This window comes from Passer domesticus, chromosome 8, assembly GCF_036417665.1.
Source record: "Passer domesticus isolate bPasDom1 chromosome 8, bPasDom1.hap1, whole genome shotgun sequence".
In the NCBI taxonomy this organism is placed as follows: Eukaryota; Metazoa; Chordata; class Aves; order Passeriformes; family Passeridae; genus Passer; species Passer domesticus.
The window spans coordinates 37,758,682-37,782,483 of record NC_087481.1 but is presented as its reverse complement, the minus strand read 5'-3'; the positions used below and the strand labels follow the sequence as shown (position 1 = coordinate 37,782,483).

General features: G+C 40.1%; 1 protein-coding gene and 1 long non-coding RNA gene across 4 annotated transcripts in view; one reads left to right on the top strand and one right to left on the bottom strand.

Moving 5' to 3' along the window:
• The window catches only part of ADK (adenosine kinase), a 266,929-nt gene that overhangs the window by 3,708 nt on the left and 239,419 nt on the right, over positions 1 to 23,802 (top strand). For 2 of the 3 annotated variants that reach the window (XM_064430468.1, XM_064430466.1), the window contains exon 2: positions 12,527 to 12,601. In XM_064430468.1, the coding sequence (XP_064286538.1) occupies positions 12,546 to 12,601 (56 nt within the window). In that variant the 5' untranslated portion in view covers positions 12,527 to 12,545. Of the gene's footprint in view, positions 1 to 5,907; positions 6,048 to 12,526; positions 12,602 to 23,802 lie in introns of those variants that run through there. The other variant, XM_064430467.1, reaches the window with a different exon arrangement.
• LOC135306455 (uncharacterized) lies at positions 944 to 5,237 on the bottom strand. Its single transcript, XR_010367280.1, has 2 exons — positions 5,085 to 5,237; positions 944 to 1,788 (listed from the first exon to the last, which is right to left on the bottom strand). It is a non-coding gene; the product is annotated as an uncharacterized LOC135306455 (long non-coding RNA).

Genomic DNA, 23,802 nt, shown 5'->3' with positions numbered 1-23,802 from the left:
TTGCTGGGCCGCAGGTTTTGCATTGTCTTTATTGACTTTTGCAAATCCCTACTAGAAACCAATGGGCTTTAGGCAAGGCCATCAATGTGTGCTGCCTTGTTTCGGGCTTCTGACTGCATCTCTGCTGTGTGAAGTGGAATATCATTGTACGTGTGTGAAATGCACTGTTTGAACAGAAAATGGACTTGCAAAACTGCAAATGGCTTGTCACTGAGTGGCACCATCAACTTACTAGAAACGTCATGAGATGTTACTTTAGAGGAGAATTACTAAAGATTTGTGCCTTTTTATATTTGGTTTTGTTGGGGACCTCTGTGAAAACCACAGGCAGATTCTGTTCACAGCCTAGTACAGTTATGAAAGAATTTGGATGTTTTCCATAGAAATGTTTGAACTTATATGTACGTGTCTGTCCAGAGTTATGCATGTTCATTTTTCCCTTCTGCACAAACTTGTCAAGTCCCTTGTGCTGCGTTATGACCTTCTGGCTGTCCTGCAGCTGCTCTATTGATTGAATAGTCATGACGTGGCTAGTTGTTTGAACAAATCAGTTTATCTAGATGACAATGTAAGCATTGAGTTTGGCAAATAGTTCGTACTAAAAGTAAAAAGTACAATATTCCTCCTCTTCTGCTACTATTAGACATCTCTTCATTTTAAGAATAAATTGTCAAATACTCTGTGCATAATTGTTATCAAAAGCGGTCCTTTGTCATTACTGTTCCACTAGATTTTAGAAAGCTTGATACTAGCGGCTGTAAAAAATATTGCTAATTTCACGCATTTTTAATTTTTTAAATAAGCTGACTTTTAATTTAACTTATTCCTTCATCAACTCTTTATAAATGAAAGAAGATTCTGAATATTTTAAATTAGCTGTGACTAAGCTTTCAGTTAGAATTTAGTAAATAATTTTTCTTCCTCTTTTATCTCTTGGTTTGGGTTTTTTTTTGTTTGTTTTTTTAATTTCACCTTTCTCCCCATTTGTATTCATTTCAGTTTTTGTCTTCATGGCTTATAGTTTTCTTACTTTTCTGTTTCTTAATCGGCAAATACAGGTAACATTTTCCATGTTGGTACTCGTAATGTCCTCAGGTCAAAGAAAGATCTGAAACTCAAGCACTTTGCCACGTTTGTTTCCAGGATTAAAGCAATAGACTTTTTCTTCAGATGCATATTTAGTCCCCTTTCGAAATCAAACAAATACTTTAGAGGACACTAGCAACAAATGTTGCTACTCTTGTTTTATTTAGGATGTAACAGCAGTTACTTTCCCTTCCAAGCTGTGTTGACAGAAATACATCCAAAACCGGAATGACTTGCGGCATGGAAACTCCTGTGCTCTTGCAGTGCAGGCACTGGTTTCCATTGTTCAGATGTGTAACTCTCAAATTACCCTTGTCAAGTGTCTTCACCTGGCCTTTGATGTAATCCTCTGGGATTTTGCACAGCATGTGTCATGTTTCCACAATTTTGTGTTCTTGTTTGCTGTGGTGTTTCATCCATTTGATGGAAGTAATTCCTTGCTTTATTGTAGGGAGCGTGTAACCTGAGGAAAAGGAGGTTGTGGGATGGCTCTTTGTTCTCTGGACCACAGGCTCTCTTTCCTTACCGGTGTTACCTGCAGCCCACCTGGGCAGCAGTCACAGCCACAGCGGTGGTTCAGACATCACAGCCTCGGCCAATACCCTGAGAAAGGTGCAGCTCTGCCTTGCTGGGATAAGTCCTGGCCTCCCTTAAGTCACTGGGACTAGTCCTGTCCCTGAGGCTGATTGCAAACTGGATTACCTGGGAGAGAAGAGCCAGTGTAAATAGGCCTATTTCACCTTGAATCTTGAAACAGTGTTTCCCTGATATTTGAGTTCCTTCTTTTTTGACTAAAGGAACAGTTTGTGTGGGATTACCTCATTGGATCTACTAATATCACTTATGAACAGACAAGGAAGATGCCCAGGAAAGAGACTTGAATGAATGTAGAATTAGCTGACTGTGGTGTTAGTATAGCAATGTGAATTTCTGTAGCACAAGACTTGGCTTACTCTGCTGTTGATAAGGCATATTTCATGTGGAAATCTTGGAAGCAAAATTCTGGCTTGTGATACAAGGTTGTGATATTGAATTTTAGTAGTTACTTACACAGGCATGGTACACAAATATTTCACAAAACCAGTTTCAGAAGCAGGGAATGGGTTGCTATCTAAAGGTCATTAATTACTATTTGCTGACAGTGTATTGGAAAAACCTTATCTTCTTGTGAAAAAAGTAAATTGAATTTGCAGATACAATGTGAACATAATGTTTTTTTCAAGGCTGTTCATTTTTCATTTACATAAGTTGATTCTTAAAAATTATTAATATAATGTATAATAGTAGTACAAAATATTATTACTTATATAATATAAACACATTTTGTGTGAAGAAGAGAAGTCTTTGGGTATTACTCAGATTTCAGGGAAAGGAAAGGGATTTTTTCCACTTTGAACTGTAATAATTTCCATAATGATTATTTGACCACAGTCAAAGCTGTTCTGAACTTGAAGGATATGGTAAGATAAAGCTACTTGCTGGCGTTATGCTACCTTGGGATTTCATTTACAGTGAAAGATTGTTGTGGTATTTTTTTCCTTGTACATTCAACGGCACAAAGCAGTTGTAACTCTTTCAAGGGCTATGCTGTTTGATTAGAATAAAATAGAAAAAAGTATAGATGCCTGCAATACGCTGAAGAGTTAGCAGATTTATATCCATTGCTTTTGCAGGTGAACACTCTGTGAAGCTACATGAAAAGAGATGGGATGATGTTACAGAATTTTAAAAATAATAAAAGATTTTTAGTGCTTTGCAAGTAGAACCCATACGAGCTAAAAATGCTTATTTTATGTTGCAAGATATTAAATTCTCTCTGTAGAAAAGTTTCCAAAACAACTGTTATAACAGAAGATATCTGCAAGCTCTGCAAAATGCTGTTATTGAAAGAGAATTTGTGGACTTGCTGCTCACTAGTCCCATTTGATGGTGTCTGCTGGGGCTGTTACGTAAAAGATCACCCTTCTGTCTTGCAAACAGATGGGCAGCTTATCTAAGATAAACCTTACTTTTGTACTTTGAAGAAATTGAGTGAAAATATAGGGGTTAATAGAGAACTTTTTGTTTATATATTGCAAACTCTAAGATTTATACCAAATATTGGTGGTGTAAAGTGTAACACATTAGTCCAAGGCTAAGGCCTAGATTGCTTATCTCTTGGATACACAAGTTACAAATATATAATTTGTAGAGTTTCATGGATAACTTTACTAAAGTACAATTTTAAATGTTCTCAAATGCCTGCCTGTTATTTTATCAGGTAGGGGTGGAGTTTATTTTGAATTCATAGTGTTCTTGAAAGGAAACATTTTAGTGAAATCACCTGAGGACGTTGTTTATATATAGAGAAACTTACATGGTCATGAAGATTTCTCTCTTGTATAGTAACAACAGCTGTGCATTTCACAGATACAAAAGCTGTAAATTTCACGTTTCTCTCAGGGATTTCTGAGGCCAAATCACATTTGAAAGCAAGGTCAGCTGCTCCATGCAAGCAGAGGGAGTTTGGAAGGTCAGGGGCAGGAAGGCTCAGCAAACTCAAACTGGCTGGCCACACATACATGGTGGGACTGACTGCAAGCTGGACTTGGGGCACAAGCATTACGTTCATCTCTGAATGATCATAAGTCATAACAGACCATTTTTCCAGGAATGCTCTGGTTGGTTGCCGTTTGTCCACTTATTTAGGCTAATGTTAGGTCTGGATGTGTAGCAGTTCCCTGGCAAATGACTAGAAGCCCAGTGATAAGTGGCAGTAGGGGCAGGTGGTGTCTCGAAGATGTCATAGCAGTAGAACTTGTGTGTATGTGGTAGCACAGGTGAGATGATTGGGCACAGGGAATAGCTGGAAGCTTATAAAGTGCTATTGACGGCTGTTGAGGTGTCATACGTGCTATTCCATGAAAAGATGTTAACATTTTTTAGAGAAAATATGCTCAAATGGTAAAATTTAGAAACATTTGATGGTACGTCATTTGGCCTCTTACTCTGTAGCTTAATATTTGTAATATACAGCTGTATATTGCAAATTACTGTAAAAATAGTTCATGTTGAAGTATTATAACTATTTCTCCTTGCATCTCTTTATGTGCTTGTTAAAATCAGGCAATTATTTATGAGGGAATCTACAACTAGATATTTAAAAAAATGTTTTTCATATTTTGAATACAGCAATAGAACCAAGAAGACAGCTGCATCCTATAGTTATGTACACTAACAAGTTATGTAGCTATTGCTATGTTTGCTGGTGATGGGATCCTCCTCTCCTACCTTCTAGGCTACAAAACAGAGTTTTGGCTGTTAAGCACGGGACATAATAAATTGTTCAACGTGAATCAGAGGATGCAACCATTATGTATCTATGTATTTGCATTTCAATAGAGTTCAAAATCCTCCCTCAGGATTTGAGGACCTCTTTTATACATTGTGTTGCAAAAACAGTAAAAAGGTGGATGTGTTTCCTACACTTATTTGACTTTTCAGGACCCCTGACACACTACAATAATGAAAATTTTGTGAGGAGTTCAATAAGTGATGATTATGTTTTAAGTGTCTGATTTAGAGAACCTAGGAGATTTGTCTTACATCAGGTATTAAGCATATTTTTTTTCTGTTATTTTCATGTGACAGTGCAGGTCCTTGACCTTCATCAATTTGTCATATTTTGGCATCATCTCTTCTGAGAGACCACAAAATCAGAAATAGATGGAAAGTTTGGCTTTAATGTTTCTGAGTACAATATTCCCATTTTGTAGATGGAAAGGAAGGGAAACTTCGGACTAATAACCACAGGATTATGAAGTTGTGAAGCTTAAATATTTAGTTAGAGGTGACACAGCAGTACTTAACAACATGGGATTCGTTTTTGGCAAAAACAACCTATTGGCTTCGCTTTCATGAATCAGTGCTTCTGGTGCTAGTAAGTTAACAAAGTAAGTGCCAAATCTGCACAATGTGGCAGTAACTTTGACAGCCAAACGAGGAGTGACGATAGAAACCTGGCTTTAGCGAGGCTTTCCCTTTCTGATACAGCAGTTCTGCCAGCGTCAGGCGAATAAGCCAAGGGGGTGAGCAATGCCGGGCTGCCCTTTTCTGCCCGTGTTTCCCGTCGTGTCCTCTGGCCGGCTGGGCGCCCGGAGCGCTGCGTTCCGCAGGTGGCTGCCAGGCGCCCCGGCATGAGGGAGGCGATGAGCGCCGGGGCTCGGCAGCGCTGCCCGCGCCCGGCGGCCGCCGCCTGCGGGGAAGGCAGGCTCCGCAGGAGGTCACCCGCGGCGGCTTCGCGTCTGACCCAAGGCGCAGTTGAATAAAAAGAATGAAAACCCCTTCGTGTCGAGGGTGTAGCGATGGTGTGTCGGGGCGGGCGCCAGCCCGCGGCCAGGACAGAGCCAGGGCCGGGGGGTCCCCTCGGTTCCCACGGCCCGTGACACCCGAGGGGCAGCGCTGCCAGCGGCTCCTCTGGCCATCTTTACTGTGGGCCGTGCGGCTCGAGCTCCGCACATCTGCGGGGCTACCGCCGCTAAACTTTTTTTTTTTTTTTTCCCTTGGCCAATTGTCACTGTCTCCCACACTCGCTGCCGGGGGCCGCAGCTGCAGGAGCTGTGTGGGAGGCGCGCGCTCTCCGCCCGTACCAAAGATGGCGGCCAGGGGCCCGGGGGTGCCGGGCGGGCGGCACCGCTCGGTACCGGGCGCTGCCGAACCGGGGCGCGGGGCCCGCCGGCAGCGCCCCGCGGCTCCTCGCGCCGCGCGGCCGCCGCGCAGGGCCCGGGCCCGCCCCCGCCGGCCGCGCGGCCAATGGCGGGACGCGCGGGCGGGCGGGGCGGGGCGCGCGGTGGGCCGGCCGAGCGCTGCCCGGCGCTCAGTCGCGGCTGAGGCGCGGGCGCCGGGCGGAGAGGTGACGGTGCCGCTGCCAGGAGACTCTGCCGCGGGCGGCCGGGCGCGCGTGGAGCCATGGCCGCTCTCAGGTAATGTCGAGCCCTCGCGCAGCGCCCGCAGCACAGCCCCGCGTCCCGGGGGAAGGGGCGGCTGGTGCCGGTGCATTCCCGCTGGCGGGGCGGAGGCGCCCGGCGCGATGCTCCGCCGTAGCCGGGCTCTTCTCCCCGCTGTGTGATCAGGGTGCGGGGCAGCGCGGCTTCATCCCATCCCTCTCGCTCTGCCGCGAGTTGGTTTGGTGGCTGCACGCCCGCTCCCCTGGGGCGAGGAAGGAGGGAGAGCTGTGCCCGTGCTCCGCCGGCCCCTCAGCCCGGCGGGGACAGCGCTCCCGGGGCGCCGCGTCGGCTTCTCGCGGGCAGGTGGGCGCTCCCGGCGGCGCCGGGCGATGCCGGTGCTCAGCGGCATCGGGAGCGAGAGCCCCGAGCAGCGCTGCGCCGGGCCGGGCCCGCAGGTGATCGGCGGGGCGGTGGCCGGGGGCTGCGTGCGGCGTCGCTCGGCGGCGGTGCCGCTGTCACAGGTAGCGCCTGGGCGTGGGCGGCCGCCGCCCGCCGCGGGGTGCCGCCCGTGGGCGTGGGAGGATGCGTGTCGAGGGGCCCCGGCTGCCGCGATGGAACCCTGAACCCTCGCTGTAGCTTGCCGTGACTGGGACTAGGTTTTAGAAGAATCCCCGATAACGAGAAGCAGGGTCTTAATAGCAGGCTAGGGTCTTGGCAGGCTGTCGGAACTGCGGTGATATCAGCCTGTCAGCGAAACCCGGAGAATGACAAACCCCCGTAACTTAACATTCAGTGAAAGGAGTTACTGTGAACAGTTTTTCTCCCCCAAACACTTAAGATGGGGTTATATTGTGAGGTAAATCGGAACCTTTGATCAGGCCTTTTGCTGCTAAAGAAATGCCTAATATTACAGACTCCAAGTTCAATTTGATAATTCAAGGCAATTCTCCCATCTCCTCTCTCCAGTCTCCAAACTCTCTGTATCAGGTTTCATTTACACTGTTTCTGACCGAGACCATAACTTTGAAATTGCAGTAGTATTTCACTGTTGGGGCTTGCGGAGTTAGCGCAGCTGTGTGAGGAGCTGGGTAGTGGTGGAACAGTTTTTTCTGCGGCAGCCTTGCTTATATAAGGCCACAGCTTTTAGGCTTGTTTTCAGAGTTGGAGCCTGTGAGTGTGAGCCTGTGAGCCACTTTAGAAGACTACGAAAGTTTCATAATAAATGAAATCTTCACTGAAGATGTTCCTCTAAGTCAATATGTAAATATGTAACTGCTTAGCCAAATATTGTCTTTGCTTAAGACCCATGTCAGGAAAGCATGTGAGCAGTCCTGCAGGCCACCTTGTATGTTTAAGTCTATATGCTAAAGTGATTTGCTGACCAGTGATGCAAGAAATTTTCTGAACTCTGGAAGGAAGGAATAATAGTTCTAAGGTATTTTTGTGTTAGATGAATTACTTACTGTTGCAAGTGACATCCTAATTGTAGTGATGTTACATGGGTATGTGGGATGAGAGAAGGATGCTCTTAGTTGAGAGCTAAGTGCTATAAATCTGGTGCTGTTTTGCTTTAACTACACATATAAGTAACTTTTGGTAAGTTCAAATCTTGTGCTATAGGGGGTCTTAAACTGAAATGGATATGCTGAGAACAGGCTTAAAACATTCATTGTTTTGCTTCTTTTAAAGGGCATAGTGAAACCCTTTAGAAACACTAATATTTTAGATCTTACAAAACCATATCTTGTATTTGTAAAAGGAAGACTAGGCACACAGCGTGCTGCCATGCAATTGCACACCCAAATGTCTCAGTCATGTTTAAGGCTTTCTGAGTTGCCAGTATCCAAAGGCCCAAAATATTCCTCTGTCTCTGTGCCAGTAACTAATAATAAGCTTTCACTGATATTTTGATGTTGCTCTTCCACGGAAGTGCGCAGCAGCCTGGGATGATAACAATATTGTGTGATAGTTGGATATAGTGCTGCTAATGCTCAGCAGCCAACTTGAATCAGGACCACATTTTAAATAATGCCTGCAGCAGTAGAGCAGGAGATTGGACACAGCTTTCCTGCTCATTCAGTTGCAGTTAATTTTGTTGACTTCCTAAAAGAGGTTCAAGGGTGGCTCATTACTGATGTTGTGGGTTCTTTTTTTGTTTATTTGTTTGGGTTTGTTGTTTGGTTTTTATCCACTTTGGTTTAATTGTATTACTTCTGCCACTTGTGGAAGAGTAAGGTGTGAAACACTGGCCATTTCTGTAAAATCAGTAATATTAGTAATGTCTGAACAAAACACCTAATTAACAAGTGAAGATTTAGTTATACTTAATGAGTTACATTGCTTGAATTCATAATTGCAACTCACACTTCACGTAGTCCTAAGTGAAATCCAAACTCATAAAATATGATGCTGCTTGTCAGTAGTTATGAATGTATATGTGATGTACATCAAAGCTCTCTGTAGTTACTGTTCTGTAGTTTTGCCTGATAGATGGATGGTGTATTTTTGTCCAACAACTTTTAGATTTGTATGAACATCTTCTTTGTAGTTTGGAGTTTAAAAAGTATATATCTTGTTCATATATGTGTACTCTTTGTGTGTCTGTATGTGTGTACACATGGATGCTGACTGTCTAGTCAATTATATATGCCCTTAATTTGTACCAGTGAAGGAGTTATCACCTGCTTCTTGAAGACCTAATCCAGATATTCTTTTGCAATAGGTTGGTTGAGTTAAACAAGAACATCCTTTTTGAATGATACCAATACTCCAGTGAAGAAGGGACTGGGGAGGCTAGGGACTACAGAAGTGAGTTCTGTGTCTGTGGTAGAGATGTGTTCCCAAATAACCTATGTATTGTGGAATCTCAAATTTCGAAAATTATTACTGCTTCCTCACTATGTTTTATCTCTAGCTGGTTGGAAAAAAATCACTGAAATTTTAATAACTGCGTATGTCCAGTGTGACTGAACTACAAACATAAGGCCTATAAGGTTAAAATCTATTGTTCAAAGTCTTTAACTTGGTGAGAATGTAGCAGTTTAATATCTCAGTTTTTCACTCTGGAGATTCGTAAATTTAGCATTCTCCAGAATCATAAATATTTTGTTTATTTTATGCCTTTGCAGAGGCTTATGTGGCTTTACAGAGTATATGAGATTAAATTTTTTTTTTAATTTTATTTTTACTGCGGATCAACCTGAAGCCAAGTAGTTGCTGTACCTCATGTAGTGCCACAAACAGTGCAATAGTATAACAGTGTGCAAACTTTGCAGCTCCTCAGGAAGGGAAGGGTGATTTGCATTGCACTAAATGCAGCTAGTGTTGGGTTAGTCAGGTTGAACATGTTAACAATTTTCACAGTCAAGTCTTCCTCTTTAACAGTAGGACCTTCCAGATTGGTTCAGAAAGCTTGTATTAGAAAATGCTGATCACAGTGGGGGATCCCAAAATCAGTTATGTTGGAAAAGACTTCCGAGATGGAATCCACTCTTAAATAACTGCTTGTTGACCTTTAAAAAATTGTGCTTAGACTTTTCTTAAGACTTTTCCCATTTTGTCCATAAAGGTATTTTTGTCAAATACAGGTGACAGTTAAGGAAAAATACAACTCTAGTCCCCAGTCCAGGTGGAGTGTATGGATTTTTCTTTTTTTTTTTCCCCAGTGGAATGTTAATACATATTTTTAAGCACAGAAGTTCTAGTGTCTTAGGACTTAGAACCAAAGAAGTAGAAATACATATTAATTGAAGACACAGAGCTAGAGATTAGTACATGTTACCTTATTTGTTTAGATTATTTGCAAAAATAGGTAAACAGTTTATAACACTTAACTTGATTTCTTCAGCAAACTCAATGTTAATCTGCTCAAAGTTTTATGTGTTTAAAACGTTGTCAAGTTCTGCTGTCCTGCATTTAGTTGTGAGATTCAACTGTACTGAATCTGAGGAGAGTTTGCCCGGAAGTTTCAGTGGAATGTTTCTGAACATACATTTACTAATCTAATGACAGCTCCCTTGGCTTTTCAAACTTGATTCCAAATGGTGCCCTACATATGGCCTCTGGAATACTTGAATGGGGATGATTATAAAATACTGAGGGCGAAGAAAGGCTTGGGAATGAACAGGACTTGCATGTGATGTCAAGAGCTGCCTGGATTAAATGGCACCGAAAGTTCTGGTTCCTGCTGCTGCTGACATGTGAGGAGTTTGTACACATGTTATTGGCTTCATAGAGCTTCTGCACAAAGTTGCTCTTGTGCTGCTTTGAGCACATTGACCTGCAGGTTCTGTAGCCCACAGCTCAATGCATGTTTGTTAGCTTCTATTTTGCTTTTCCATTGAATGTGGTAACTTCTTCATAGGTGGTGACCTCAGCATGTCAGCTGTATTTCAGATTTTTTTTGTAAGTACAGCTGCTGTTTTCTGGCATGCTGACCACTGAAGTGCTGGCTCTTGTCTTATACAGAAGTTATCCATGATATGGGTTTGATTTTTTTTTTTTTTGTGTAGTTATAAATGTGTGTTGATGTGTAGAATTTCATAGCATGTGAGAATCAGGTAAACATTAAGTACAGGAACATATAACATATGGGACAAATCTGCATTCAACACTTGAAAAGTTCTGACTTCATTCATTGTCCTACAGTACTACTTATGCAATACTTAGGTTTTACAACAGAGAGAATGTTCTGTCTTGTGACTTCAACTGCAATCCCCTTTATCCTTATGTCTTCTGAGCTGTCATCTGTCTCTCACTCTTCTTGTCTTCTAGCCAGGTGTAACTTATGGTTATGCTATTTCAAACACTGTGCTATTTGTCACACTGACAAAAGTATTTAGTCAGTCTAACAGGTTTTTACCAAGCAGATGTTAACTATTCCAGTTAGGAGTGAGCTGGATTTCTGGCTCCATCTTCCGCAAGCAGCATCAAGCACACATTTCAAGCAGCATCTTCCACATTTTCTTTACAGTGAAATGGGCTCTAAAGAATTGTCCTTAAAGCTACAAAAACTAGGATACTTAAAGTGTGGTTTGCTGTGTCTCAGTATCAAGGTTATTAATAATGTTTTCCACAGTGGGTCACTGTTCCACTGAGTGCAGTCCTGCAAGGACAAGCTGCTCTAGCATGGCTCCTTCACAGGGTCACAAGTCCTAGCAGGAAGCCTGCTCCAGCATGGGCTCCTCTCTCCGTGAGTCTGCAGCTCCCTGCCAGGTGGCTGCTCCAGCACGGGCGTCTTATGAGATCCCAGTCTCCTCTCAGGCATCCACCTTTTCCAGTGGGTCTCTTGCATGGCTGCAGGGGGATCTTTGCATCCCTGTGGAGCTCCATGGGCTGCAGGGGGACATCCTGCTTCACCAGGATCTTCGCCATGGGCTGCAGGGGAGCCTCAGCTCAGGCGCCTGGAGCACCTGCTGCCCCTCCTTCTCCACTGACCATGGTGTCTGCAGAGCTGTTCCTCTCACGTGTTCTCACCCCGCTCTACTCTGGCCTCATTACATCCACACAAGAACTTTTTCCCCCTTCTTCTGAAATCTGTTATCACCGAGGCATAATGATAATTTCTAATTGGCCCAGCCTTGGCCAGTGGCATGCCCATCTTGGAGCTACCAGAAGCCACTACTTGGAGCTCACAGAAGCCACCCCTGTAGGCTCCTGGCTACCAAAACCTGGCCACACAAACCCCATATAGGTGGGGTAGCTGGAGCATGGGTGTGCATTGCTGGTTAGAGATGGTAGGTGTTAGTTTGGCAAGGAATGTGATGGGTTTGGATGTAGTTTTAGAGAACAGCTGCATTCACTCCTACTTGACACTAGGCCACGTATCTAATCCTTTGGTATTACTGCATTATCACCCAAGTACATGCTATTCAGGAAAATGTAACACATGGTTTCTGAATTAATCTAAAAAAAGAGGTTAAAGCTATCTCTCTCAAGAATACTGTTCACAGTATTTTTGATATCTTTTTTTCTATGTGAAAGAAGTCATGGTAATGAATGTCAAATTGCTTAAAAAGTACATCCAACCTTCAATAGCAGCTGCACTGTTTAAAATGGCTGACAATGCAGAATCCGTAGTCTCTTTGTTTCAGTTTAGTAGAAGAGATTTAAATTGTTAATTATTTGTTGGTACCCAACAACTGAGTGGGTTCAGTGAAATTCTTATTACTCTGGTGTGATGCTTCCTCTGTCTAAAATTTGGTATTACAACTTGAATGTCATCCTTTAAAACTCCAAAACATGGCATGCAGCTTAAATTCTTTGTCTGAGTAAGTGACAGTTTAACAGAATAATGTGTTAATTATTGCAGTCTGTGTATTGATCAAAGATCACTGTAGGATGGTACTTCATTCAGATTTGGTTCTGCGTATATGCCAGGTCAGTGTGTGTTTACTGTGCTGGGCAAAATGTGTATTCTTTTGTTTTTCTCTCTAATTAAAAAAAAAAAGTCTTTACATATACTGGAAACAATAAACCAGTGCAAAGCTAATGTGAAATAATTGCTTCTCTTACAGTGAAAATGTCCTGTTTGGAATGGGAAATCCTCTGCTTGATATCTGTGCAGTTGTGGACAAGGACTTCCTTGACAAGTAAGGCGTGATATCTATTTTTGTTTAAATGTCAGTTTTGTTTCCAGAATTATGCCTATAAATAAATGGTGGGCTACCTGCTTGTATAATGCTGTGTTTAGGCTGGTCTCTGGGATTCTGGCATTATGCTGGAAGTAGCCAGCGTGGTATCTGTCATTAGATTGTTCTTGCCCTATGAAACTGTGGTGGTGGTATCTATGACAACTTTCAGTGTTTTCACATGTTTTTTTATCAATTTATTCTAATGTCCTCATGCTGTCTTTGTTAGTCTTTAATTTGAAGGAATCATCAATTTCAGTAAGATTTAGGTAGCTCTTATATGAATCTTCGTGTGCTACTTTAAATTTACTGTTACTGTACTCTTCCTCAGTGATGTCTGTAGGGTAAATAGGCCATTTCTCTAACACACCAAGAAAAGGTTTTTTTAGAGGTGCAAATACACCTTTAAAAAAATATTCCAGTTTATCAGTCAGGAACAGGACTGCTTCTTATCAGGTTGTCTGTTATCTTGCTAAGCCTACTTGTTATGCTACCGTCCATATAACCATATTGCTGGATTGCTTAATTGGCATTAAGCTTACTTGTTCTTGCATCAGCTTAGAGATCTGTCTCTTCCAGAGGTGTAAAATACATTTGTTCTTTTAAATCTTTCTGCTTGAGCTCCATTTTTCATTGCTGTTGCCACTTTTTCTCTGCTTTGTAAGAAGCTTTGATCTTTCAGAGTGCTTGCAATTTTTTCTTTAATTTTTACAGTGTTAATAATTTTTTCTCTTATTATTCTTTCTTTTGTTCACATCACCAAATAAGGAACAGGTCCAGAGTTTTTGTTTTTGAATGTGTATTGTCAGCCACAAATATTTGGTTCTGCAGCTTTTAATAGCAATAACATGTCATCAATATTTCATCACTCATATTTTATCATAAGGCTTGTTTAAGTAAAAGTCTCTATGTTGTAAGCTGGAAACAAAAGACAAGAATGTAATGGATTGTTTCAAATTCAAACACCTGAAACTTTAGAAATCAGGTCTATGTCTTGAATATTCAAAAAAGTGAATTAATCTGGTGTAATTCTCTGCCTCATGTTTCCATTGAAATAACCTGAAAGCCAGTCTCTAAAAATAAGTAATGCCCTTCTCCCAACCCAACAGTACTCCCCAGCTAATCCTTATAAATTGCTGACATAAAAGAGATGATGGGATCTCTACTGCAGTCCTGAAATCCTTCAGGAGTGCATCGTGCTTTATACTGGCTGTGACGTGCTGTGCAGAATTTAATTTAATTTAAAAATTAGAAGTCTTATGTACTCAAATTTGAGTCCTGTCAGACAAATTAAATTATCTCCTGGAGCAGCATATGCTCTGTGAGCATTTTTTTACTGCTGAAATGCGTTTGTGGGGTATTGCATTATTGAAAGCCATAAGCAGTCTTCCCCCAGCAGTTTCACAGGAGCCTGCTGATAGTGTGATAGCTGTGGTAATAACCTCAAAACTGAGGAGCTTGTTTACCTTCTCCTGCACCTGATTTAATATCCCTCTCCCTGTTTGTCAGGATATGTAGAGAAGTCCATTTAACAAACCGACAAGAGTGTCTCTACTCCAGGTACCTTTTGCAACACTTCCTGAAATGGGGATCATATCCCACGCCTCCTCAGCTTGGAAAGGGAGATAAAATAGAAAATGGAGCTGTAGAACAACTCCTAGAATAAAGTTATCTATTCGAATGCTGCAGGGAGGTGCAAGAGCATAGACGTTTCAGGACTGTGAAGCATTTGAAAGAGAAAATTGTTGATCATTGTGGTTTCTCTTTTTTTCTTGTCAAGTAAGACATGCACCCATCTTTAGCCATGTAGTGTCAGCTTTTGGTGTCCTGGCAACCTTGATTGTTTCTCACCTCTTCTGCTGGATGGGAATGTTTAATGGGACTGTCAGGCCAGCAGGGCTCTGACTTGAGAAGGTAACTTAGGAGAATAAGAAAAGTTTATGTAAACACCCATAAGGATTTTATACATTTAACTTTGACAGTGTTTCTGTTACTTTATCCATCTCTCATACAGTCAGTTTTAAGAATAAATACCTTAATTCAGAATAAAGGACTTGATGTTGCAAGTTTAATCAACATATATTGTCAATGAAATAAGAGTATTAAAATGAGTCCTGTAAACAGCTTATTTTTGTGACTTCTGTTAAGAAAGTACAAATTTAAATAGCATAAGGAAGTATAGAAAGTCTTTTTAACAATATTTAGTGGGCCTACAATCCATGGAAATAAACTTGAAAATAAACATATAATGCAGTCCCCTTGCAGATTCTAAAGAGTTTGCTGCCATGTAATACTGGTTTGAGGAACTGAGCAGTGTTGGAGGGCTGGGTGGGTATTTTTGGCTTGGGTTAGCACAACCCTGATACTTTGCTTTCAAAGTGGATTTTGGTTTAATCTGATCTCCAAAGTCTTTTGCTTTCCCAACAAGTTTTGGAGGGCTTTAAGCCTTTCCTAGGAGAGGCATTTTAAATTTATATCACAACAGAAGTTCACCATGCCCATCTGAGCTTTTCAGACCATATCAGCAGTCTGGCATTACCTGAGCCAGAGAAGCTTTAGCCTCTGTTATGATTTCTGGGTTTAATTTCTTGCCTCTCTTCAAGGAGACAATCTGGAAAAGTGTTAGCAATGTTGATGGCACTGTTGAAAACTGGTGATACCACAAACCACTTTAGTTTCTGTTTACAGAGCTGGAAAGAAGTCTTGAAATAAATATAGTCCACCATATGTTTTTGGGTATTTTTAGTATCTGCATGAAAGAAATATCAGAAATGTGGTTTTGTTTTCGTTTTTTGGTCTCCTTTTAGATTGCATCAACTCCATTACCTAAGAGTATTTTTGTTTAATTTATCAAGATATGGATACTTACTCAAAGAGCAGCTTCTTAGGGGTGAGAGAGGAAGGAATAGAAGAAGAATTAATGCATTGTGGGTGAATTGCTAACTATAGCTATGCTAATCTGTGAAAATAACTTTGCTAACAGGTATTCATTAAAGCTTTTGGTGTACTTGCTTCTACCTATGACATTTAACAGGAATGATTCTTTTACCTTCTAATTCCAAAAGGCATTTAAAAATAACTTAATCTACACTACGTATATTAAACTCTGCTAAAATGGGCAAAGAAATTCTGATTAATGTGCCAATGACATTTTAAGACTAAACTCAGTATTGCTGACTATTGTAAATGCTCCAGTGTCCTGCTGTTAAAAGTTAGGAGATGGCATGTGTTTCATTGCTCTCCCTAGAGCAATCTGTTTTGCAAATATTCAGTTTTCGACACTGAATTTAGCTTACCTAGTTGTAGATAATTTTTAGGTTGAAGAGATCTGGGCATTGCTTGTCACGTCAAGTGCACTTCAGTGGTTGAGAAATGTGTGTTCATGGTATGGGTAAATCTTCTCCTGCTGGGTCTATGGCTGCATGATCTGAAGGGGAGAAGAGAATCAATGTTGACAAATTGACATTGACAGGACTATTGTGCCAGTCCTGAAACTTCTCAATATGTGAAACCTCGTACCTTCCCTGATCAGGGGCAAGGCAAGGAAAATATCTCTAATTGCCATCACCTGTATGGAAATATCTTTCAGCCTATGCTCTTAAAAAGGAGTGGAGATATAGGGGAAAATTAGGATACATGTTTTATTTATCACAGCAAGTTTCAAGAACCATATTGGTGTATTTCACTCTGTTTCACTGTATTTCTGGGCTCTTGACCAGAGCCATGATCTCATAAGCTGAGGTATGTTTACTACTCGGGCTGCCAAATTCCATTATAGTTAACACCTGCAGACTATTTTGTCACCATCGTGGTCCAGGATTACAAGTTTCTTGTTGGTTGCCCAAGCAGACAAGTATTTTTCTCTTTTGGTCTCTTCTTTTCCCCCTTCAAATTAGGATCTGTGGCAATCTTTGCTCAAGTTCATTTAGGATGCTCAGTAAAGATTGGAATTTTTATAACTTTCATGCCCTCTACCATCTGTTCCTTAGTATCCTTCTCTGCCTTTTCTGGTGTAAATACAAGCTATCTTTAAATCAAGAAACGGGTTTATATTCTCTTTCCTCTTCACTGGAAAGACCACGTTTGAAGAAACAGGAAAGGAAGAATGAGTGGGGCCTTTGGAGTGGTGGTAACGATTGCTATATGAAAAGAGAATATCTCAGTGAAGGAAGAAGTTCTGTCATTGTGGTCCATAATTTCACAATATGGATATGGATCTCCTGCAGTGTGCTACCAGTTTAACTGTAGCACTGAAAGTGGTTGGGTCTTTCCTGGAGATCCCAAGATGTGTGAGCATCCTTTACCTTTCCTCACTGCAAAGTACTGGCAGAGGGTGATGAGTTAGTTGAGCACAAACTTTTGTGATGTGATGGAACAGCATTAAGATCTAGTAAATTAAACATTCTTGTGTGAAGCTGTTTTAGTGTTTGCCGTGATGAAAGCGAAGAAGATGTGCATATTTGATCCTTTTTCCAGTCTTGTGGAAATTTGGATTATAAATTACGAAAAAGCTTGCAAAGCAGCTTCAGTTGACAATGACGAAAAACTTGTGCTTACTTGTGTTAAGTTTAGGTTGGTCTGTATGAACTGTGACTTGTGTTAGTCTCAACATTTTCAGTTTGTTACCTTTGCTCCTGTCTTAACAGAAGCCTTTGTAGCTTCCGATAGCAAAAAAATTCAAAAGACCATTCATGCAGTTAACTCTCATGAAGTGGCCAAGGGTCTAAATAGCTTTTAGACACTCAGAGGTGATTCTCTGCTCACCAAACTCAGCTTCAATGCAAACCCTTCCCCAAAAACGCATGTTGGAGTGAGCTTGAAAAATGAGAATGACAAATGGCGATTTTGTAACTTGGAAGTTGCAGTATCCAGGAATGCACAGGCTGCAAACGTGGGCTTTGCTGCTAGATTTAAGTGGGACCTCCTACCCCCTTCAGACTTGCAGCCTTTTCAGTTTGATTAATGTCTTAACTTAGATTATGTGCTTCATCAGCCCTTGGGAGAGGTGAACGGGTTTTTGTATTGCTTTGAGCGGGGAATTGTGTTACCTGTTTTCCTGGTTTTGGCTGAGACAGGGTTAATTCTCCTTCTAGTAGGTGTTGCAGTGCTGTGTGTTTTCGATTTAGTCTGTACAGCGATGAAGGTATGTAAAGTACATGGTAAAAACTTTAAAATCTCCCTGAAAATTTGGCCCTGTATTTTTCCTCCCCCTGCAGAAGATAATTTGGTGTATGATGTTCCATTGTTTCAGTAATTCTCGGGAAAGATTAATCCTGAAAGTATTTGTTGCATTGGGTCATCTGGCAAAGAAGCTGAATAGCTGAGTGCTATATTATTACCTTGTGGCTTTAGTTGTATCTCTACATTTAATTAGTAGAGTCACAAGGTCTGAACATAGAACATTGTTGAAACTGTTGAGCCCAATTGCATCATCTGACTGCTGATAAATGCTAAAAACTACAGTGTTTGCTTGCAAAAACTTAGGATGATGATAGCTGTCTTAAGAAGGTCCTCTTCATACTAATATGTCTATAAATTTGGTAGTACTCCTGACAACATAATTAAAGCTTCCTATAGCCCTAATGCTTTCTCCTAGTGCATTTAGTTAAATATGTAGTTTAATGTGTGAAAGATTTTAGTTTTGATCCATTTAGAAAAGGCTGTTTGAAAAATCTACTATGGAGTGACAGTGTTGCATGGAGAGCTGATGTTTTCAGGGTATATAGGGCTGGAGCAGTGTTTGTAGAGGAGGTTGTAATTATGTATTTCCCTGTGAAATAGAATGTAAGATGTTCACCAGTGGGAAATATCCCACTCTTTTCTTTATTGTGTGTTTTCACTTTCTTAAATACTTGTTTAGTAATAAACTGTAAATAATGAATTATTCTTTTATTTTTCCCGTTCATCAGAAGAATTAAATCATTATAGATTTAATGTATGTCAGTAGAACATGTCTAATGGACTAGTTGTATTCTTTAGAATAACCTTAAGCACATGCTAGATACACACACACACACAGAGCTTATCTGTATTTTCCCTTTGCTTACAAGTGAAAATTTGTTTAACAAAACTTTGTTTAACAAAACTTTGTGACTTTCATTACAAGACAAATGATGAAATAATGGGTTCCATGTCCCTCTTTAATGCAAACAAGGAGCTTTAAGTGGAAGAGGTCTATGAAGAGGTCTATGTGTCTGGTTTTAATTAGGCGATAATATTAAATGAAAAGACCCTTGCTGAAGATGTCTTTGGTGGAAAAAGCTGGATCTTGTCAGCGGAAAACCGGAATCCATCTTAAACTCAGTGGTAAAACTTTCTCTTTGAAAGTGTTACTTGCTGTTTGTACTGAAGAACCTTGCATCTTAGAGTTTCCAGATTGCACGATTACAAGACTGATTTTTATTTAGGATACAGTAAACAAACATTGTGATTCATATTCTGGATATGGTTTCAGGCATTCTTTTTAATTACAGATTTCTAAGATGTAATTTTAATATTGTTTTCCATTCCCATCCTGCTTGTCCAGCCCAAAATTTTCAATAGCATAGTACGGATTAGAGGGGTTTTTCCTGCTACAGTAATAAAGTGAAACTGGTTCATCACTTGTGACTTGAAGAATAAAAAAGCCCAGTCAAAAATTAGCAATTATTTTACATAGTCTCAGGTTTTTTACTCTAGATGAAATTGATCTGTCATCTTTTAGAAAATATGGCTTTTTAGTGATAACATTTTGGTTGGAACACTTTCATCTTTCTAAAAACTTCAGTTTCAAAAAAATTAGGTATTTAAGTAAATTATAATGCTCATTATTACTTGATTAGTTTTGCTTCATTCAGGTCGGGCAATATACAGTCTCAACAGTTTTTCTTCACACTTTATATTAATCAAGAAGAGAGAGACTTGTCCTTCCTTTTGAAATTAAATACTAACTGTTACCATTTCTTTTTAGTAACTTGCTGTTACGTCAGGCTATTCCTGAACAAAGTGCAGATGCCACATTGGTGTTACAGGTAACTGCAACCTAAGGTGTGAGGTGCTAATGCCACTGACGATCCCTGATCCTGTGCCTCTGTTCTTCGGCACAGAACCCTGCCCAGGCCTGCTCTGTGTTTTGCTTCTTCTTGTCCTGCTCCTTTTTGGAGGAAAAAAAGGAACTGTTGGCCTTGTGGTCTCTGCTGTAGCCACGGGGAAAGGGTGGAGGCAGCCCATCTTCCTCCTAATTACTGGTGTTCTTGTTTTCCCTTAGCCAAGAGCGGAGTAGGAAAAACTAGCTGTTTGAGTGCTCTTTTATGTTATTTCTGTCAGGGCAGAATCATCAGTATTCCAAGTTACTGGAGATCTGGTTGTGTTGTAGACTTCAGGATGTTATGAAGTCTGCAGTTCATGTATAAATTCAGATTAAATGCAGAGCTGGGGATCATTTTATAAACCCTTGTTTCCTCTCTTCAGTGTGTTAGCATACAAATTATTTTAATTTTTTAGTTTTACTTGAAACTTGCGGGTTTATGGCACATGAATACTAGGGAGTAGTGCTAAACAGTTTTTGGTGATTATTTTAACAGATTATTCCAGTAATTTTTTTTTCCTTTTATTTCTTCCCTTGTTTTGTGACAGCAAAAGTGATTAAGTTTCAATGTGAGAATCTGAGGTGCACGGGACGAAGTGTGAAGGGGAGCAAATGACTGTCTAACATGACAAGCTGTAACAAGTGAACAGTGGCATGAAGCCACAGAAATACAAATATTACCATGAACATTTTTTTACTTCTTGTATTATTGAAGCTGTTTATTTCTTCAGTCTTGAGGCTGGGTTTTATTCTTTTTAATTAACAGAAACTTTGCACTGGTGGGAAGGTAGGCAATAAAGATTACCAACATTAGGCTGTCACTGTAGTCTGAAAGTGTACAGTCAACTTCCTCCTTTAGAAATGAAACTATACCCAAATTAACTTCCAGACCACTCCAAGTAAAGGCTGCATGCAGTCTCACCTGTGAATATTAAGTTAAGCCTGGTGTCCTATCTGGCTTCAGGCTAGCATACCTTTTCTGGTCTGTGTCAACATGAGAAATACAGTCACAAATGTAAATCTTCTGATTTCTGCCATTAATATTTCCCAGCAAAAGTGACAAAGTGTTCCAGAATCTCATGTCTCCTGACAGTTTACTTTGTATAGTTACTGTGTAGACAAGAGATCAAAGACCTTTCCCCAAATATGATTGCAGTAACTCCCATTTTTGCCAGATTATCTTCCGGTGTGTTTCACTGAAGCTGTTTTGGAATGTGCTTGTGATGTTATGCAGCAGTGTTAAACAACACCCAAAGTTCTAAACAGAATCATCAGGACGTGTCAAGTTCTGCATGTAATTCTACAACCAGTCCTAGTTCTACAAACACTCACCTAGGCCTGAAGTGACAGTCCTAAAGGAACTGTCCCAATACCTCGGTCAGTCTCTTTCCTCTGCCAAACCCTTGCATGTCTGGACTTGGTGCCGCAGGTAGCACTGTGGGTGAAGAATTAATATATACTGAGCAGTGTCTTGAGGCAAAAGGGAGGAACAGTTCTTCCCACAAAGAGTAATTGCAGTTCTCAGTATGCCCCAGTGGCAGCAGAGCAAGGAGTTAATCTCTCAAGAACACTTCCCTAAATCTCCATCTTGGTATTGCTTATTCATTTTTCAGGGTAAAATCAAAATTTTCTGTGCAGTAAAAAAGCCTTCTCTGCTATTTTCCACATGCTACTTTTTCCCAGAAAGCTGATGACTTCATTGGCTTGAATATGTTCTTTGAGCATGGCTGAAATTTCACAGTAGCTGTTACGTTTATCTGTAGCTTTCTGTTTGCTCTAAACAGTGTTTAAAATAATTTTAGGGAAGGCAAGTTATGGTACATGAATTCCCTGACAATTATCTAAGTTACTGTAAGCTGGACTATCCTGTATTGAGCTCTTGGGTGCAGTGACAGCTGATGAGAGAGATGTAGCTTTTAGACAGCACTGAGACTCATTTAGGTTGCAGTAATAATATGAAGTCAGTACTTCAGCCTAGCCTGTCACAAGCAGAAGCACATTGATAAAGTTGTCTAACAGGAAAATGGAACACATTTTAAACTATATTTTGTTAAGAAATGAAAGGTTTTAACTGTATGTAAGACTTGCTGTTAGTTTCCATATAATTTCTAAATGGGAACAATGTGGATTTTATTAAATGTACACCAGTCTTTTTCTGTGTCTACCTATGAATGATAAGGTCAGTTCTTAGCATTTTGAAGACAGTTAAATATTTAATATCAATCAAGATTTAATACAGTCTCAGAACTTTCAGTTCCTTCCTTCTGGAGGATTTTGTTGCTTGAAGGCAATATTCTGGGCTGACTTTGTGGTTTGTGAGGTCTTCGCTGACGAATAAATGTCTTTTGCTCTGTCTTAATTGATTTTTATTGACGTAGCATTTGTCTTTGTACTAGGGATACTAAAATAATTGTATTTTAGAGATTCTGTTTTCATTTGTTCTTTTTGGAGACAGAAATAGTACAGATCTAATATGGGGGCAGAGTTGTAATTCAGTTATGAAATGCACTTTGTATTAATGGAGCCCAGCATGGTCCTATGTTTGCAGTGTAATGTTACTGTCTTTGTTGGTGTATCCAGAGTATGAACCTGTATTTTATTGTAGGTATAGAGCCTTTTGAAGTTCATTCTGATGGCTTTTTATAAGTCTGCCTTCTCTGAGAAGACTATGAAGAGTGTGTTTTCAAGTGTAAATTGAGTAGCTGGCAGTGCTGTTCATATATGGCAAACAGGGAGTCTTTATTTAGACTAAATCATCAATATTTAGAAGAAATATATCAATCTGAGGGTTGCATAAACAACCACACTACTGTGCCTTCTCTTAATTAGATATATACATGTGTGTACATATATATAAAATTCTCAAAGCAGGGCTCCTCGTGGGGCAAGTATTTGGGGATTTTCAGTACTAGTGATGACAGGATCTGTTGTAGAGCTGGTACAAGTTTGTCCGAACAATAAATTTTAAAGTGATAATAGCAAATAATTGTGGGTAACTAGGAAAAGAAAAGAAACCCTTCCGTTTAGGTTATGTGCATGTTAATTTAGTTGGTGTTTTTCAGTAAATTTAATGCAAGTAAAACTTTAAGACATGTTTGTGGAAACTAGTTTGTGTTTATAATCAAAATGAATTAAACTGCATATGAGTGTTAATTTCTGAAGAAATTTCTTCTATTTGAAGAAAATACGCATGCAAATGTTAGATGATCATTTCAGAACAGGAACAATGCAAGAAGAACTAGAAAAACTAAAGAAGTGGCTTAAATATTTGAGGCTCAAAGGAATAATAGTAATGGAGTATGTTAAGAGTTCAGTCTGTAAGGAGAATACCTATAGTTCTGCACAAATTGAATTAACATTTTATCCCTTGATAAAGTTACTAAAGGTCAACAAAATGTATTTCTACTGGTACAATGAGTCTAGAATTCAGGGCACCAATTTAAAAAAATGTACAGAGTGTGTACACCTTTTAAAAAGGTACTTGTAGTCAGAAAAATGGTTTTTAGTAATAATTTTTAAAACATCTGTATCTCTATACAGCATGTGTTTAGCTGTCCTAAATTTTTAGCTCCCTAGTTTGTAGTTAAGGAAACTGTTTTGACAAGGCCACTTCTATATGCTTAAGTCCAGAGTGATAGGGCTGACCCTATTAAATGATCATAGTTTTTCACAGTCTGGTGATTAACAGGCTTTGAACTTTCCTGGCTTTCTTAATCCCTTTTAATCATTTAAACCTATTATTGTTTTGACTTCAATTTCAAAAGCCCTTTAAATCTGTCTTACAATATTAATAGCTGATTAAAGTCCTGATTTTCACCCATATTATCAGTGGGGCGTCTTACCTTATTGCACTGAATAATTCAGAAACAGCTAGGAATATATTGATCAAGGGTGACAGAAAAAAAACATCAGAAAAACTGGACATAGCAATTTTTATATTCAAAGTAGTGATCATATCCACGCGTTAAGTGGGGGAAACAAAATTTATGCTTTAATTTATGACATGAATAACTGTATTTCTTTTTTCTTTTAGATTTCAGTAGTGTCATTTTAAGCTAATTCAAATCCATAATCCATCTTTCATAATAAGTAATGT